The sequence below is a fragment of the Rhincodon typus genome, chromosome 9 (assembly GCF_021869965.1).
Source record: "Rhincodon typus isolate 14 chromosome 9, sRhiTyp1.1, whole genome shotgun sequence".
In the NCBI taxonomy this organism is placed as follows: domain Eukaryota; kingdom Metazoa; phylum Chordata; class Chondrichthyes; order Orectolobiformes; family Rhincodontidae; genus Rhincodon; species Rhincodon typus.
The window spans coordinates 71,943,289-71,962,921 of NC_063340.1; the positions used below are offsets into that span (position 1 = coordinate 71,943,289).

A 19,633-nucleotide genomic window follows, 5' to 3' on the forward strand; every position below is an offset into this window, starting at 1 on the left:
AATAAGCTGAATTTTTGGATTAATAGTCTAGCGATAATGCGACAAAATCATTGCCTTCCACAGGACATGGTTTGCTTTCAGCACAGTCTACTTATTTTCTCCTACCCTCAGCTCTCATTATCACTTATTCAGCTTCTGTTCTGTCCTAGCTTGTTTGCCTACCCCTTTCATATCTCTTTCTTTCTGGGCTTTGTCTCCACTTAACCACTCACCTCTTGCCCCTCTCCCAGCCTCCACTCCCAACCTTGTCTTCAGCATAAGTTCCACCTTTTCCCAGCTACTATCAGTTCTGATGAAGAATCACCAGACTCGGAATGTTAACTCTGCTTTCTGCCCACAGATGCTGCCAGACCTGCTGAGTTTCACCAATAATTTCTGTTTCTGTTCTGATCTCCAGCATCTGCAGCTCATTGATTTACTTTCCTGTGAGATAGGTTAAAAAGGATCCCTTACCTTTCTCGGTAATCCAAATGAATTTATGATTAAAGGAGTCAATTTAAACGGGCATTCTTGAATTAACCAAAAAAGTGATTTTATTTTGCGACTAAACTAAGAAGAATTAGTAACACATACATGGAAATAAGAGATGAGTGCAAAAAGTTGAAAATAGCAAAGAGATAAAGATCAATCTCTGAATTATTCATGAAATGTAGATAAAACAGATGGTTAGCACTGGCAGTGTTGAAGTGAACAGTTGCACAGTTTCTTGGTTTTGCAGCTTGGCAGAAATTCTGTTATAGAATCATAGAATTCCTGGATATGGAAACAGACCATTTGGTCCATCAAGTCCACACCAACCCTCTGAAGAGCATTCGATGCAGACTCACCCCCTTACCCTATAATGCTGTATTTCCCATGGCTAATCCACCTAGCCTGCACATCCCTGCACACTATGGGCCTATACTGCATATCTTTGGACTGTGGGAGGAAACCAGACACCCAGAGGTTTTCTCCACAATATCAGTTTATCCTGAAGCTTGTATTCTTGCGACGATTTCAGAGCATTTTCTCCATCACTCAGCATCAATCTTATTACTCTCCCGAAAATTCCTGTTTAACTTCCTGCAGTTTGACCTCTGGTTCTGTCACAGCAGCAGAACAGTTCAATCCAAGTCACATATCTTTGGTAATATTGATGACAATGCATTTGCCTCCTTGACATTTTTGCAGCATTCAACAAGATTACCAAAAGGATGCTAACATCTGCCTCTTCTGTCATCAAGTTCCATGGAAGAGCTCTGAGCTGGTTTCTTTCCTACCTCTGACAGCAGCCAATGATTTTCCCACAAATGGTCTTTTTTCCTTCTCTTACATTGCCATCTACGGAGACCCTCTTGTCCGACATATTGCCTCTGACAGCGAGCTGTCTTCGAAATTATTCAAATTCTCCAGAACCTCTGCTGCCAGTCTGTTTGTCTGATGTCCAGGGACAGATTTCCAGTTGGCTGCCATCTGTTTTAGCCCTAATAATGAGCATTATCCATTTGGAAATAGGACTGGCACACCTCCAATCTTCCCTATAGACACCTAAGATCCATCAGATGTAATTTTCAGGTACTCCCATAAATGCTTGAGGCCCAAACCCAGAAATGGTTTGGATTTCCCATGCTAATGCAGTCATGCATCTGTTCAGACAACTTGAGTCCATTCTGAGCAAATGTTTAATGTTACCTACAGCATGCTCACTCATCTCATAACAGTCCTCCTTGTAAACAGTGGGAGGACCCTTATTTTTGCCACATCTGATACTCCTGTCACAAAGTGCACCCTTGCATCCTTCACTACACGAGGAACTTGAACAGTTCATCAACTTTACTAACACCTTTCATCCCAACCTCAAATTCACCTGGATCATCTCTGATACCTCCCTCCCCTTCCTGGACCTCTCCAACTCCATCTCTGGTAACTGCTCAAAATTGACATCTACTTCAAGCCCACCAACTCCCATAGTTACCTGGACTACAAATTCTTTCACCCTCCTGCAAGAATGCAATCCCATACTCCCAATTCCTCCACCTCTGCTGCCTCCGCTTCCCAGATGGAGCATTCCACTCCTGGACATCCCAAATGTCCTCCTATTTCAAGGACCATAACTTCTCCCCTCCAGTGATCAAAAATGCCCTGAACTGCATCTCTTGCATTTCCCTCACTTCTGCCCTCAAACAAAAATGCCCTCCTCCCCCCAACAAAAATAAAGGCAGAACCCCTCTTGTCTTCACATACCACCCCACCAACATTCGCATCCAGTGTATCATTCTCCACCACTTCCATCACCTACAATCCGCCCCCGCGACCAAAGAGATATTTCCCTCCCCACCCCTATCTGCCTTTCATAGGGACCGCTCTCTCCGTGATTCCCTCATCTGCTCCACACTCCCCACTAACTCCACCATATCCAGCACCTTTCCCTGCAACCGCAGGAAGTGCTACACCTGCCCCTAAACCTCCCCCCTCACCTCCATCCAAGGTCCAAAGCAAACCTTCCATATCCGACAGGGGTTCACCTGTACATTCTCCGACTTGGTCTAATGTATCCGCTGCTCTTGATGTGGTGTCTTCTACATCGGTGAGACCAAGCGTAGATTCGGAGATCATTTTGTAGACCATCTGTGGTCTGTATGCTACAAATGACAACACCTTCTGGTCACCAACCATTTTAATTTCCCCTCCCACCCCCGGGTGACATGTCCATCATGGGCATCCTCCAGTGTCACGATGACACCACCTGCAAACTGAAGGACCAACACTTCATATTCTACTTCAAGAACCTACAGCCTGAGGGCCTAAACATGGAATCCACCAGTTTTAAAATCTCCCCACCCCCGGCCTCATCCCTTGACCAACCCTCCCCCTCATCCCTGCCTCCTTGACCTGACACAACCTGTCCATTTTCTCTCCAAACTATCCACCCCACCTACCCCAATGACCAATCACGACCACTCCCTACCTGCGCTCACCTATCACCATCCCACCTACTTTCCCTACCACCGCCCCTCCTCTATCTATTCATTTCCCAGCTCCTTTCCCCCTCCCTTTCTGAAAAAGGGTCCCGACCTGAAACGTCAACTTTCCTCTGATGCTGCCTGGCGTGCTATGTTCCTCCAGCTCCACGCTGTGTTGTCTCAATATTGACACATTTCCTTCTTTGGCTCTTTTCTAGGTTGAATGATAAAATAGCAATCTTGGTGTCCTTCAAAATCCTGAACTGAGCTTTAAACACCATATCCTATTCATAACAAAGATTGTTTAATTCTACCTTAGCACCACTGCCTTTACTGATCTTAATTCAACATCAGCTCCATTGAAAGCTTTATACACTTTTTACACTTCCTGACATGACTATTTTAAATGTTTTCTCCATTATCCTATTTTGAACTTCAAGTTATCTAAAATGTCTCTCAACATGTTTTTGTCTTGTATTAAGTTGCACATTGTAATCATTTTCAACGATTCACTTCAGTGATGTTTCTCCCTAGTTCCCCAACATGCTACATTTAAAATCTTCACAAAAGGTGAAAAATTAGCAGGATTTTAGAACAATTATTGATCAGTAGCTGAAAGCACCCAGTCATTGTCAAGTTGTTTTCACGATTGCTTATCATGGACTGGAACGTATTCTGAAGGCAATTTTGTTTTGGCACATTGCAACAAATTGCTCCAATCCTCTATTTTCAAGTTGTAGAAAATTCTTGTTAATTTATCTTTTACTGAGTATAAACATATTGGGATAGTGCAGAGAAGACCAGCAAGAAAGATTGCGGAACTGAGTGCTTCAAACAATGAAGACTGAACTGGGTTTTGGGGAGAGAAGACGACTGACATGGTCGAGAATAAGATAATCATCTAGCTCAGAGAAGATTATTTGGCCAAACACACCTCTGTCAGCTGTCTGCAAAAAATAATTAGTCCCACTTTCTTGTTCTTCTTCCATAATTCTCAAACGCTTCAATTTCAATTCCCCTTTGAAAGTTTAGGCTGTTAACTTACAAAAAAATAACATTTTTGCAAATTAAAATATATGTCATGTCAATTGTTAATGCATACTCAATGCTGTGAGTGCATAACAACAAACTACAAGGACAGCTGGAGATTAGAAGCAGCTTTAGATTTCTGAAGCAGTGGATAAGGGGAACAGACTCCCAGCAAAATTAATGTGTACCACATTTAACATTTCCTTACAAACATGCTTAATTACCTCAGAATGGAACAGACGGTTTTAAGGCAAAAGATAAATTTGGGATGATGAAATATTCTGTGAAATATCCTGTTTCCTGCCTATCTCAAAGCATAAATGGACCACCTGCAAAATGCAAGTGGTGAAATTTCTGGTTGCTTTAGACCCTCTCTCAAGGAAAAGGCCATTTACTTAGGACATCCCAGTTTCTCCTTGGGGAACGTAATTACTGCATCACTGCAAATTCTATGTTTTTTTTCCACTGGCTTCACTGCCTTTAGAAAACAGTGGCATCTGGCTCCAAGTATGGTTTTCAACTTCATGTGCCCTGACTACACACAGTATTTCAGAGTGCCTATAAGTAATTGTTGTTTTTATCCTTTATATAAAGTATTTCACTGCTGTGTTAAACCCGTGTTAGATAATGCAGTAGAAATACCTCCCGGATGAGAATATATCTGGAATTTTATCTTACAAGCAGTCAATAGGAAAAAGCTACCTCATTTAAAACTTTTCATGTTCGAAGTTCAATCATTCTATTCATTACGGGAAAATATACAGACAATTATTTCAAAAATCCCATTTAAAAAATGCAATAGTTTGTAATGCTCTTTGTTCCTCAAACATATTGCACATTTGTTCCATCTAGAGACTTTATGATGGAGTTACATACAAGCCCTGTGATGATCTTGTTAGATAAGACCCTCCACAAGGCCACTATCTGAATTGGGTGGATCATCAAATACAGAAGAACTTGATATTGACCCAAAAGACCACACAGAGATCAGAGGACCCAACGGAATCTTGAGGCTAACATCCCAGGGCTCTGCGAAAGATGGTTGCTGGTTTCTTGCCATTGTACAGATCAACATTGGAGCCAACCCACTGTATCAACTGCATAACATTTCACAAAATCTGGTGTTACTAGACCACACAATGTCTAAAGCAGTTCCAATGACGGGGGAAGCAGAAATGTGACCTTCTCCAGGCACCCTGGATATGGGCTATAGCTGTTGAAAGGTCAACACTTTTCAGCTACAGCTGGTTCCTTAGAGTTTACAGTATGTACTTCAGCATTGGATCCTTTTATACACTGCTGTTTTCTGATGACTAATGCAAATTCTGCACCTCGTACCTACTGGTTTTCAAATATTGTTGTACAGCCCAACCCACCAGCAAACTATCACATGCTGTTTCATTTCTTTTCTCAATCCAATTGGCAAATGAGGCAGGGAAAAAACATGTGCTTAGGTCTGTTTCATGGCTTGATTTTCCTGGAACATGGGTCATAATCCCAGCTGATGGCAACTCTGGTCAAGTCAGAACACAGAGTGGAACCTGGCTTGAGTCATAGGTTTATCGTTTACTGTGTTGGACAATCACTGAACATATTCAAGATGCTGAAAATGTAATTTTACCAAAATAATATTTAAATTTATCATATACAAAAAGGAAGAAAAAATTGTCTTACACACTAGAAGAATGATTTGAAGAAGCTTTATTATAAATAGCAGAAAGTAGGATTGAACTCTTTTACCTTCAAAACAACCTTACAGATACTTCAAAACAGAGTGAATGGTCACCCTATTTCCATTTTAAAGTTTCACGTTCAATTGGCATGGCTGTATCTTGCTTATTTCTGGCAAATATTTGCATTCACTTCATACTATTTCTACTGTCAATATGTCTCCTTCGGATGCTCAAAAAAACTGCTAACACAGCTCACTTAATTCTTAACATGGGTTCCTTAAAACCTCCTTGAATGACAAAAGGAGATGGTGCAATGCAACACATTTGGGGAAGGTGAGAAATCTTTGGAGACAGTCTTGAAGAGATTTACTCAAACAACTAACAATTATTGTTAGGTGAAGAGCTTCAAGAATGAGGTTACTCTCCTCAGACTAGAGAAGGTTAAGAAGAGATTTATTAGACGTGTTCAAAATCATGAAGGGATTAAGTAGAATTAGTAAAGGGAAACCATTCTAAAGGCTGCAGTGTCAGTTATTCGAGACTACAGATTAACAAAACGATAAGTAAAAGCAATTTACATGCAACAAGTGGTTAGGAGCCGGAATGCGTTGCCTGATAGGGTGGTGAGTACAGAATTAACTGTCATTTGCAAAATTGAATTGGATAAATAATTGAAGGAAAAGATACTGCAGGGGTATGGAGAAAGAATGGGCTTTGTGTGCAATAGAATTGCTCTTTGAAAGAACAGAAAATTCTTGATAGACTGAATGGTCTTCTGCTGCGTTTTCCTATTCTCTGATATTACTTTCTCATGGCTTTAATGTTACTGATTTTAAGCCACACAGGTCTTCTTTTCAGCCCAAGCTACTCTGGATACTGCAGACATAGATTCATTCTGTATGGGACAAACCTGCACACCCACTAAAGTAACAAAAACAAAATACTAGAAAGGGTGGAAGTCTGAAGTAAAGACAGAAAGTGAAAGAGAAACTCGACAGATCGTGCAGCAACCACGTGGAAAGAAACAGAGCTAAGATTTCAAGTCGAGTGACCTTTCTTCAGAACTGAAGAGGATAGGAAAATGATTGTGTTTCTGTTGCTGAAAAAGGGAGAGGAGGACCGAATGAAAGTAGAAAGCAGTGAAAGAGAGTAAGCTGAAAGATTCAAAAGGAAATCATATTGGAGAGAAGAGCAGAACTTCTTCAAGGTGGGCACTCAAGAATCTTCTGGATATTTCTCTCCTTCCAAGAGGAGGCTTGTTTCTTTTTCTGTTTCACTGTGGCATGGAGAACCTTCCTGTTCGGCAACAGTCCATTTTCTTCCCCCTCTCTTCTATCCTTGGTTTCTAAAGCATTGAATTATTAACCTCAAGGGTTATATATGAAGCCTTATAAATGTAAACAAATATCCAGACAATGCAATACCACTCTCAGAACTCCAAAAATGTAACAAACTGCACTTCTCCTTCACACAGAATACAACTTTTAAAAAGCTATACACGATTCTGTTCGCTTTAGAACTCAAGTTTCCAGATAATGATTATTATAAGTTATCATGCACTTTCATGTCACTAGTATGTCACCAAAGCCCATATTTTGAACAGCACCACGCGGTATCAAGCACAACTGATCTGGAGACTCTTTTATTGCTACTACCTCCAATAGAGACATCAGAAGGGTTTGCAGTTTGAGAATCAATGAGCAATGTAGGCAATGGCCTAGTGGTATTATTGCTGGACCGTTAATCCAGAGACCCAGATAACATTCTGGGGCATGGGTTCGAATCCTACCTTGGCATATGGTGGAATTTGAATTCAATAAATAGCTGGAATTAAGACTCTAATGATGACCACAAATTGATTGTTGGGGAAAAACCCATCTGGTTCACTCATGTCCTTTAGGGAAGGAGATTACCATCCTTTCCTGGTCTGGCCTACATGTGACTCCAGACCCACAGCAATGTGGTTGACTCTCAACTACCCTCTGGGAAATTAGGGATAGGCAATAAATGCTGCTTAGCCAGCGACACCATAATCCCATAAATGAATAAAGAAAAATACCTTGGACTTGGAGTACAAACTTAGCTTCTGGTTCAGATGCTACCACTGTGCCACAAGATGTCATCAGTAAATATTTCAGTTTTACAATGGGTTTCAGTGTTTCACAAACAAACAATTTCCTTTGTTTTCCATACAATTGTCCATGGGTTTTCAGGAATTTCATAATGGTTTGTGATTTCTGGTGTTCTCCTGGTGGAAGAAGCTTGGCATGTATTTGAAGCACACAGATGAGGACCAGATATCAAAGTTGATAGAATTTCTCCACCATGCTTCGAGGCAAGCATGATGATCCCTAACCATCCTCAAGAATGAAGTGATGAACTGCTTTTTTGAAGTGTTGTAGTCACTGTTCTATTAGGGATGTATTCCAGAATTTGCCCCAGCAATGATGAAGAAACAGTGTTATGGATCAGACCAAACACCTTCAAAAACATATTAAGAAGATAGTCTAGACCCTAGCCTTTTCTTATTCTGAAGGTAAATGTAAGATGTTGTGTTCCAGATTGGTCAAACTACCATACTTGAAACAAAGAGACAAGGTGCAGGGCTGCATGAACACAGCAGGCCAAGCAGCATCATAGGAGCAGAAAGGCTGACGTTTCGGGCCTAGAAACAAAATACATTTTATTCATTCACTATAATTAAAACACAGACAAAATTTAAAAAAACAATTGTCTTAACTGTATTGAAATGCTAAACAAAATAATATATTTTAACTGCTACTAACTGTTCCAATATAGTAACATCCTATAAACACACACTTGGCAAAGGCAAAATCAGTAAAAATAGATTGTCTCACATGCAATTCTAGCAGCAGGAAGAGAACCCCAGCTTTTAGCTGTAACATTAAGAGGAATAAGACCTTCCATTTCCAGATTCAAGACTCTAGCAACTGCTGCTGAAGGCTAAAACTAAAAAAAAAAATTCCTGGTTCCATGGGAGCTTGATTTTGCCCTCTCCCTTCATTCAGGTTGCTTCTATTGTTTCAACTTGAAAAAAAACCAAAGGCATCACGAGCTGTTTACATTATTGCCTTTTGAGCAGACTGCTCTCTGCCTCTATTGCAATCTTTCTTCATTAAAAGAACGAACAAAATACACCACTTTGGCCATAGTATCATCACAATGCCCAACTCAGGAGACGTGTTACCTAGAGGGGAACCTGGAGTCATTCCCATGCATTTGTTATCCTTGCCTTTCTAGGAAGTAGAGTTTGCAAATTTGAGAATAGCTGCTGAAGATGCATTAACAAATATAATTCTCAGGATTGAAGAATCATGATTAAAATATTTTTGACTATTGCATAAATTAATGCCTTAGTGATTGGATGGTTAGTTTCCAATCATGTGATTCCCAATTTCAAAATTTCTCTTTAAGTGCCTTCCCAGCTGCTGAAGGGCAAACAACAGTGATGAGATATTAACTGGAGTGCTAGACACAGAGACTCAAACACCCATTACTTCAGGCAATGAAATACAGATGGAGACCATCCCCTCTGGCCAGGACTTTGATTAAGAGCTGATTGCAGGCAATTTGAACTGTGTATGAACTGCATGCTTGTACAATAACTCTGTTTCGAAACATGTGAAATATAAGGGCCAATTTTTCTCATCCTTTGGGCCAAAGAATCGAATCCTCTCCAGAAATGTCCAACAGAAGGAGCAGAGCCTGAAGTTACAAGACCCTCACTTCTTTCACAATGGTTGAAGATTTCTGGGCCACTACTGATGGTTGGAGCCTGGCCTGCAGTTTAAGCATCCAAATGACCAGATGGTAAATTTGGTTGAGGATCCCAAATAGGCATTATTACTGCCATGGACTTAAAACTAGCAAGGTCCACCAGAATGAAAAACCAGCAAAACTTGTGAATGATAGATATTAGTCCACCTTGTTTTGTATACTTTAAAATGGAACTCTGGTCTGCCCAGTCCATTAACTTCCAAGTATTAATTTTAAAAAAAAATATTTTTCCTGCCTCTGCTGACAGACAAAATATTTATCACTTCGGTTAGTTGAAATAACCATGCTCAGCAAACATTCCTTGCAAATTATTTATGTTAAAAAGGCTTCCATCTTCTAAACACTATGTCTTCTTTTGTAGATATTCTTCAATTACCTGCCTACTCCAAGCACATGCACTCAAATTCTTCCCTTACATTTTAAGAAAAAAATGCTTAAAGGCAGAATTACCACAGATCGACAAGGTTAATACTTAATAGGCTGCTGTTGCTAAAACAAAATTCCTCCTTTTTGACAGGACTTGGTTAGAGGGACAATGATGTATTGGATTTGAAGATGGGTTGCAGATTTATCGAAGGAAGCAGTTTTGGGACCACGCTAATTAATGAGTTAAAATGAATTAAGCAAATAATATAATAAAAATACTACATAATGTACTTTCTTGCTGCAGACTTTAAAAGGAAATTGCAGCTGTAATCCTTGCTTTAAGAGAATATGCTACAATGTTATGTATTGCTTTACTTTGGCTTGCCTACGCTTACATTTTACATTTTGTAATCTTTCTCATGTATTTGAATGTCTCAAGGCTCCTAAGTGGGAGCCATGATGCGGAGGTGCCAGTGCTATACTGGAAAAGACTAGGTCAGAAATCACACAACACTATGTTATAGTCTAACCTGAAGAAGGACTGAGGCTCCGAAAGCTGGTGTTTTCAAATAAACCTGTTGGACTATAACCTGGTGTCATGTGATTTCTGACAAAACTGGGAGGGCAGTGGGTTTTGAATAGGAGGGGATGGACAGGAAGAGAAAGCATAGTGAAAGTGATAGTGTTCAAGGAATTCTGGTAAAGGGGTTATCATCAAATGTCATGATGCGCAAATTAAGCATCGTATTATGGGAGTTGGGGGTGGAGGGGCTGTGGGAATGAATGGGTCGTCAGACTGTTGAAACCATATAATAGACCATAGTTGGAAGGATACATTATGTAAACTTCAATGATGGATTGGCAGGAGTTCAGAAGAACACTGGAGCAATGCCCTGGAAGAATTTAAAAACAAGACCAAGTATTTTCATAAAATCACACAGCACAAAGGAGGCCATTTGTCCTCTCATGCTTGTGCTGGCTCTTAGAGCTATTCAATACTCTCTCATATTTTCCCCACAGTCCTGTAAATGTTTCCTCTCCAAGCATACATCTAATGCCTTTTTTAAAGTTTTATTGAATTTGTTGTGACTACCTTTACAGACAGCACGTTCTACATCATAACAACAGACTGCTTTAAAATATTGCCTCAGCTCTCCTGTGGTTCTATTCCTTGTCTGGTTATTGATCCAAATGCAACAGCAGTTATTTGATGGCAAGTGAATGATGCTCTATGAATATCCATCAGGTCTCTTATTGCTGACACTGGGCGGGAAACCCAAATAACATATCCATTTAAGGGAACATTAGATGAATGCACAAGGGAGAAAAGAATGGAATGTTTGGTTTAAAGTATTAAAATGGGACAAGGATCAAATGGAACATAAACATTGTCAATGGGTAACTTTGAAAGACAAAACTATTCAGGTGTGAAGGAAGGGAAAGCTACAGAGTACTAAAGACCCTTACTTAAGGGAATGTATATTGGCATTGGAGGCAGTCCAGACAAGGTTCACCAGGCAGATAACAGGTATGCAGAGTGTCTTATGAGGAGAGCTGGATGAGGTTGGGCATGTACTCATTGGAATATAGAAGAATGAAAGGTGACCTTATTGAAATGTACGAAGGTACATAAGGGACTTGACAGGATAGATGTAGAAAGGTCATTTCTCAGGGCCAAAGGGCATAGTCACAAAGTTAAGGTTTTGGTGAAGCTGCAGAATGGATCTACCAAAATAACACAAAAATTACACCTTTTTGGTTCTAGGGGGAGACTGGAGAAACTTGGGCTGTTACTATGAAAACAGAGAAGAATAAAAGGAGGTTTGTTCGTCATGAGCAATTATGATACAGTAAATAAGAAAAATGACTTTCTGGACCAAGGTTGGTAACCAGCACAGAGTGATCGAAAATGACTAACAACCGAAAGAGCAGAGTTGAGGAATTATTTTTACACCGATTTATGATCTGAACTATATTACACAAAGGACTGGATTTGTTGACAACATGCATTTATACCAGTCTTTATAACATCCAAGATGCTTCACAGAATTGTTAACACAATTTGGGAAGGAGCTACATGAAAAGATATTCGTGCAGGTGAACAAAACATTTGGTCAAAGTAGGTTTTGAGGAGCGTTTGGAATTAAGAAATTGAAGTAAGAAGATAGAATAGGGAGGGTATTCATAGTCTTGGAAGCAAGACCACCAATGGCATAATGACCAAAACTGGGGATGTGCAACATGAGAGAGTGTTATGGACCAGGCCAGACCCCCTCAAAATATTTTAAGGTGGCAACCTAGACCCTAACCTTTCCTTATTTTAAAGGTAGATGTGAAGTGGGTGTTCCAGGTGTGATGCAATTGATCAAACGACTTGGCTTTAAGCAAAACAGAATTTAAACACTTTAGTTGAAACATGAACAAAAGAAAATGGAATTTAAAATAACTTTATTGGAAAACTTGACCGACCCAATACAGCAACTCAACTAAGTAACTGTTCCAACAACCCTTGGCAAAAAGGTAAATTCAAACACAGATTCTTACAGGCAGGAGGGATTTCAGAGAGAATCTGTTAAGAATAATTTATTCTCGGAGAAATGGCTACCCTCCTTCCATTGTTAAACTGTTTTCAAAGAAACACTACTGATTCAAGCTGGCTCCCTAGCCACTTTGTTACTTCTGCCTTTACAACCTCTCTTCAAAAAAAAACCCAGGACAGAATAACCTTTTTAAAGTGACAGTATCGTCACAGGGAGTTCAGGTGCCTTAGCACAGTGGGGGCATGTGTCATGGGAGGGATATGGTTATGAAACTGAAAGAGATTGCAGACACAGGGAGGAGGGAAAAGGAATCTGGAGGGTTTTGAAAACATGGATGCGGATTTTAAAACAGAGATGCTGCTCTTGTGGGAGCCAATGCCCATCAGTGAACACAATTTGATGAATAGGATTTAACTGCTGGGATTTAGGATATGACCAGCGAGGTTTGGAATGATCTAAAACTTGTGGAATGTGGACGTAGAGAAGCTGGCTGGGCTGTGTTGGAATAGTTAAGTCTGAAGGTAAGAAAAAGCCAGGTGAGGATTTCAGCAGATAATCAAAGGCCAACACAGAGGCAAATTTGAATCATGTTACGGAGGTGAACATAAACTATCTTAGTGGTGGTAACATTTCAAACAGAATCAGATACATCTTCAAAGGGAAAAGCACAGGAGTGTGGCAATAAATCACTTGTCAACTTAAATAGCTTGCACAACCAAGATGGGCTGAATTGCTTCTAAGTGCTGTATCATTTTGAAATAGACTAGTGGGATCAAGTGTTGTAAAATTCTACATCATTCTACATGGTCTGTTAAAATGGAAAATCAGTCTGGTTGTCTCCTGATAGTCTACTATCTCTTTGAAAATAATAACAATCGTTGACCAGAAAGATGAACATGCTACATAGTTGATAGTACATTTTCACTGAAGAGATAAGTTGCCAAATATTTTCCTTCTTCAATTATTGCAATGACTTCAAATCCTCCCAGATTTCACAGACATTATTACCAGTCTCCACATTGTCCCTCAATTATAAATGTTGGAAGGAGAAAGTGAAGCAAAATTATATTTTCTATTCATTTCTCAACCACTAAAACATTGGTCACTGACAACTGAATGAAATTAGCTCATATTTCCACTTTCATTACTGACATTCTACAGGACCGCATGATTTTCAATCAGCAATGACAAAGTAAGTCAGAGTTATTTCTTCATATACACGTAACCCGATTCCAAAAGGATAGTGGACCGTTGGGAGGCAATAAAATGTTTAAAATTATTGCTTCAATTTTTTGACCCCACATCTTACATTTGGGACCATTTAGTGGAGACATACCTTACAAAGAGTTGTAGCTTTTATTTCATAGAAGTGAATTCGCTCATCACTGTGTATAGTACAACTAACGTCTGACAAACATACAAGGATTGGTGCTTTAAAAAATATAACTGCACATTGTTGCTCTGTCGAGTGCTGACTTTTAAAATGGGAAAGAAAGGCAGTTGATAAGCTAATGACTACAGATACAAAACTATACACTGTAGGCTTTTGTGTCCAACAATGTGGTTGGTCACATAGTAAGTGCGACTCATGTCAACATGGTCAGGAAATAAATATACTGTTATGTTTTAAATGTTTAGAAAAGTTTTGCAAACCAAGTAATGATATAGAGTGTTATTGCCAAAAGAATGCAATTTTATTCAATGCCTACTGTTTCCAAACCTTTGGGTGAATCTCCCTAAATGGCTTTTGTATCTTTCAAGTTTGTTTTGAAAGCTTGCTTGAGGCCCTGTTAAATTTGCACGAGTCATTTTTGTAAATGTGTGAAAACCAGAACTGATACGGAAACACCCACTACGTAAAGGCAAAAGAACTGAAGGGGGGAATGCAGTGTTCAAACTCAAAATTATACCTAAAATACAAAAGTGGTAATTTAGATATTTTTAAAAACCTGAAACAAAGCTGCTTCTACAAACACAATCGAATGACAGAACAAAAAAAATACAATACACTTGAGTTTTAGTGTTGACACATATCACAATTGAAACAGAAAGCCATTGATAACCCAAACACAAAAGCATGGACTTCAAATATGCTAACATCCTTTTGTCCCAAAATGGATTGCTTATCCTTCTTTTAAGATTTTGTACCTAGCGTATTCATGTGACATGAGCAATTTCACTATCAGATTAATCACCACAGGTAATAATGACAAATGAGCCCATTTGTGTTTCAGTCCATTCTACTGCTGTGGACTTGATTAATTTATAGACCATAACCTCATGTTAATGTGCAGTGATTAGAATGTGTGATACAAGTATGCCATAAATTCAACTGCAAATATGCTAAACTGCACTTAGGGCATCTCAAGAGAATTGCAACATTAACATTAACTTTTATATTTGAAAGTTCAAATTTTTAGTTTGGCTTCTTGCTAGTTCTTCTGAAGGACAACTGATTAAGATGGGTTTACTGCTTGCAGATTGTTGGCAAGGTCTCAATTTGTATCTGGGGAGATACAGACATCAAGTTTACTAAGCACTGAGTTTTCAATTTTAGGTTTCACATTGCGGGAAAGAAAATGGTAGGTTTGGAAATAAAGGCTGTAATTCAAACTAATGGGGTTTGACTTTAAACTTTGCAAACAGAAAAAAAAAACTATTCAAGATTGATTAAAAGTAGAATACGTCGGAAAAAGCCCAGCAGATCTGATAGCATCTATGGAGAGTGAAACAGTTATCACTTCAAGTCAAATGAGTATTTGGAATTTTATCAGTTATTACAGATGCGCGTCATCTTCAGTAGGCGTGGTTACCATAGTCTTACCAGGCCTTGGGCTGCTCTCTCATTAGACAGTGATGATTGGTAGTGGTTTAACCTGAAGGTCACCACGCTGCAGGTGAGGGGAGAAGTTCAGAAGGAGGATTCTTTGTGGTAACTGAACCCACTCTGTCAGCATAACTCTTTGTAACTCTGCTATCCACCCAACTGAGCTAAATTACCCTGATCATCCACAATATTTTGTACTTTTTCTCGTCAAACATTACTCTTGCATTGATTAAGCAGGGAACAACATGGTTAAACATTGCACAAAAACACTTCAGTATTAGTCAAATTTTATTTATCTGAAAAAACCTACAGTACATTTCATATAAATTAACAGTTGTGAAATACTCCAAATAGAAATACTAAATACAGTATTGCACTTGGCGATTTTAACAGACTATTGTCAACTTACAGCATTATACAAATATAAGTTATCCTGACACAATAGAATCTAAAGTCGACATGCTGTTATATACCTACATTTAAATAATTTAATATCTTGTCTTATGAACAGCAGTAAGACACCAAATTTACATTAAAAACACAAAAAAAACTATGAGGTGTTTGATAAATGTTTATTATAATAGCTTTAGAATTAATCCTAGCAAAAGCTGAACAGTAGTGCATTTCAGTGCCAGAACCACCCCCAGCAGACAAAGCTCCACCTTAATATTAGGAAATGTTTACCACAGGCAACCTGTAATCTCCTTCACAGCTCATCCTAACCAAATCAAAAATACTTGCAACTTTTAATTGAGTTGATTATCCCTTCACATGAAATTTGCCCATGCTCATACCTTGTTGAGTACATCAAGTCAGGGGTTATAAAGTATTATTTAAGAAAATAATTGTTCTATTTTTCATGCATTGTTAATGTTTATCCATTGGACAAAAATCTAGAATCTGTCCAAATGACTAAATTAATTCTGTTCTGGAACATAGATATATATATTTGATGTAAAATACACATTGCCAGTGGAAGGAACAAACAAATTCAACCACTGATTGTGTTGTCCTCATCAACAAGTCCCCAGTTCATTAGCTACTGATGAAAGACCTGAAAGTTCCAGCATCCCCTCAGGTCCAAAGTTTGCTTTGAAATACTTTTCAGAAGATTTTGCTTCTCTATTGAGCATGCAGTCAGTGAATGCGATGCCCTTTAAGTAACAGATGTAAAGAGTCGTACAATAATATGGCTGAACATCATCAATAAAATTGACAGTTATAACATCTCCTCTATGTAATGGCATAAAAGAGAGATATGTGCCATTACATGGGTACAAACATAAAAGTTGAAGGGAAAGATGTTACACATCTACTCTTAGTTCCTAAGGATAAGTGTCATTAACACGCTTGTCTTTCATGGTCACTTTTGCTTTCTGTAAAACAAAAATAAAAAAGTGATTAAAATTTTAATGTTATATAATGACTCAAATATACAAATATAAACACAAATGCAATCAGATGAATCAATAGAAGACAAACTACATATTTTATGAAAACCAAAAGAACTGCGGATGCTGTAAATCGTTCTGAGGAAGGGTCACCGGACCCGAAACGTTAACTCTGTTTTCTCCTCCACAGATGCTGCCAGACCTGCTGAGCTTTTCCAGCAACTTTGTTTTTGTTCCTAAACTACATATTTTGAGATGTTTTCACAAGGAACTCAGGGCCACTTCAAATACTGCACACTCTTCAAGCCCTTCTGTCTGAAAACAGCAGGGGACCCTCCAGGAACTGTTGGCTAAAGTCATAAAGGTATAACAAGGCTAAATTATAGAATTATTACATATAATTTGACATTAAACAACATAAGGATAGAAGAAATTCTTTTATAAAAAAGGCTGATCTCTGGTATCTGATAGGGGCGACTGACCTTCCAAGGGTTGGACACAGAAATTCTGTTTCTTATAATGTATATACATTTGTCACCTTATTTAACATCTGAAAGACACATATTTCAAAGGTTCCTTTTACCTTGGCGATGAAGGACAGTAATCCTTACAAGCATCTTTCCTACAGCCTTTAGGACATTGAAAGAAAAAAAAACGTAAAACCATGAAGGAATAGTTGAAGAACCTCCTGCAGCATTCATATCAATGAACCCTATTGCTGGGCCAGTGATAAGAAGAGGATGAATGAATGCTTTTTTTTCCCGCAACTATATGTACTTGATGAATAATAACTGAAGAACCACAGAATTATTGTGTTTATCACTACAGCTTACAATATTAGTTTATTCTACTAAACGCTGGAGGATACTGGACTAGGAACATTAGGTAAATTGAAAGCAATAAGCAAGGTTTTCTATAACTCTAGGTCTACTGAAATACTTGAAACAGAAGGCTAGATTCCTGGGCCAAAATATTTAAAAGCATAGAGTTGTATCACAATAGAAAATACAAAATACTTAATGAAAACTCAAAACAATCGGAATAAAAAAGTCCAGTTTTCAGACACTGTACCTCTATAGTGAAACCTAGAAGTCAGGATCCTGAGGCATATTATTGCTGTCTCTCAGTTACTTGCTTTTACTTTATTTGAGTAATTGTGCATTTCTTTGGAGGTGCAATGCTTATTACAATATCAGCTTAAAAGAAAGCAAGTTTATTAACAAAGTTCTCCTGAATTTAATTTTAGTTTGAACTCAAAGCACTGGTAAAGTACACCAAAGGAAATCTAATATGTACTTGTTTTTCAGCTGATGCAACACAAGATCTCTGTTTGAGCATTAGGTGTTTTACTGAAGTTTTTTTTATTCACTCATACGACATGGGCAATGCTGGCTGGTCAGCATTTACTGTCCATCTGTGGCTACCCATGAACTGAGTGGCTTAGTAGGGCCATTTCAGAGTCAACCAAATTGCTATACATCTGGAAGTACACATAGGCCAGATCAGGTGAGGTTGGCAGATTTCCTTCCCTGAAGGACGTTAGTCAGCCAGATGAGGTTTTCTGACAATCAGCAATGATTTCATGGTTAATCAGTAGATTCTTATTTCCAGATGACTTTTTAAAAATTCAAATTCCACCATCCATGTGGTCCCCAGATAACAGCTGAAATTCTGGATTAATAGTCTGGCAATAATACCACGAGGCCATTGCTGACCCATCTCCCACCTGATTATTGAAAGGAAACACATTCTTTAAATGCACTAAATTATTTTCACGTTCATTAATTTCAACGTTCATTAAAAGTTTGACTCAGCGAATGTGCTATAAAGTCAGTATCATGTTTCCAGCAGGCCTCAGCATCATTATTTTAAAGTGTAAAATCTGGCTCAAATACAGGAAAATGCCCATCTCCAGGTACTGCAAGGTATCCGGTAAGGGGGAGGCAATGGCCTAGTGGTATTATCGCTGGACTGTTAATCCAGAGACCCAGATGACATTTTGGGGATCCAGATCGAATCCCACCATGGCAGATGCTGGAATTTGAATTCAATAAGTATCTGGAATTAAGAGTGTAACGATGGCCGTGCATCCATTGTTCACTAATTCCAGACCCACAGCAATGTGGTTGACTCTGAACTGCCCTCTGGGCAATAAATGCTGCCTGGTCAGTGACGCATTCATCCCCTGAATGAATAAAGGAATAAAGAAAAAAAAGACTATGGGCCCTGACAACATTTCAGCGATAGTACTGAAGACTTGTGCTCCAGAACTTGCCACTCCCCAGCCAAGCTGTTTCAGTACAGTTACAACACTGGCATCTACCGATAATGTGAAAAATTGCCCAAGTGTGTCCTGTACATTAAAAAGCAGGACAATCCAACCCAGCCAATTACTACCCTGTCAGTCTACTGTCAATCATCAGTGAAGTGATGGAAGGTGTCATCAATAATGCTATCAAGCAGCGCCTGCTCAGTGACGCCCACTGTGGATTCTGCCAGAGCCACTCAGCTCCTGACCTCATTACAGCCTTGGGTCAAACATGGACAAAAGAGCTGAATTTCCAGAGGTGAGGGGAGAATGACAGCCCTTGATATCAAGGCTGCATTTGACCTAGTGTGGCATCAAGCAGTCGGAGCAAAATGGAAACTATGGGTATCAGGGGGCAAACACTCTGGTGGTTAGACTCTTACTTGTCACGTAGGAAAATGGGCGTGATTGTTGGAGGTCAGTCAGCTCAGCTCCAGGACATCTCTGAAGGAGTTCCTCAGGGTAGTGTCTAGGCTCAACCATCTTCAGGTGCTTCATCAATGATCTTCCCTCCATCATAAGGTCAGAAGTAGGATGTTCTCTGATGATTGCACAATGTTTAGCACCATACATGACCCCTCAGACAGTGAAGCAGTCAATGTCCAAGTGCAACAAGATCTGGACAATAGAGATAGTAGGAACTGCAGATGCTGGAGAATCTGAGATAACAAGGTGGAGAGCTGGATGAACACAGCAGGCCAAGCAGCATCATAGGAGCAGGAAGGCTGACGTTTCGGGCCTAGACCCTTCATCAGTTTT

General features: G+C 39.2%; 1 protein-coding gene across 1 annotated transcript in view; it reads right to left on the reverse strand.

Moving 5' to 3' along the window:
- Positions 1-15,487: 15,487 nt before the first annotated feature.
- The window catches only part of LOC109915512 (formin-2-like), a 364,588-nt gene continuing 360,442 nt past the window's right edge, over positions 15,488-19,633 (reverse strand). The window contains exon 4 of the mRNA XM_048601488.1: positions 15,488-16,551. Coding sequence (XP_048457445.1) covers positions 16,501-16,551 — 51 coding nt within the window. The 3' untranslated portion in view covers positions 15,488-16,500. The remainder of the gene's footprint in view (positions 16,552-19,633) is intronic.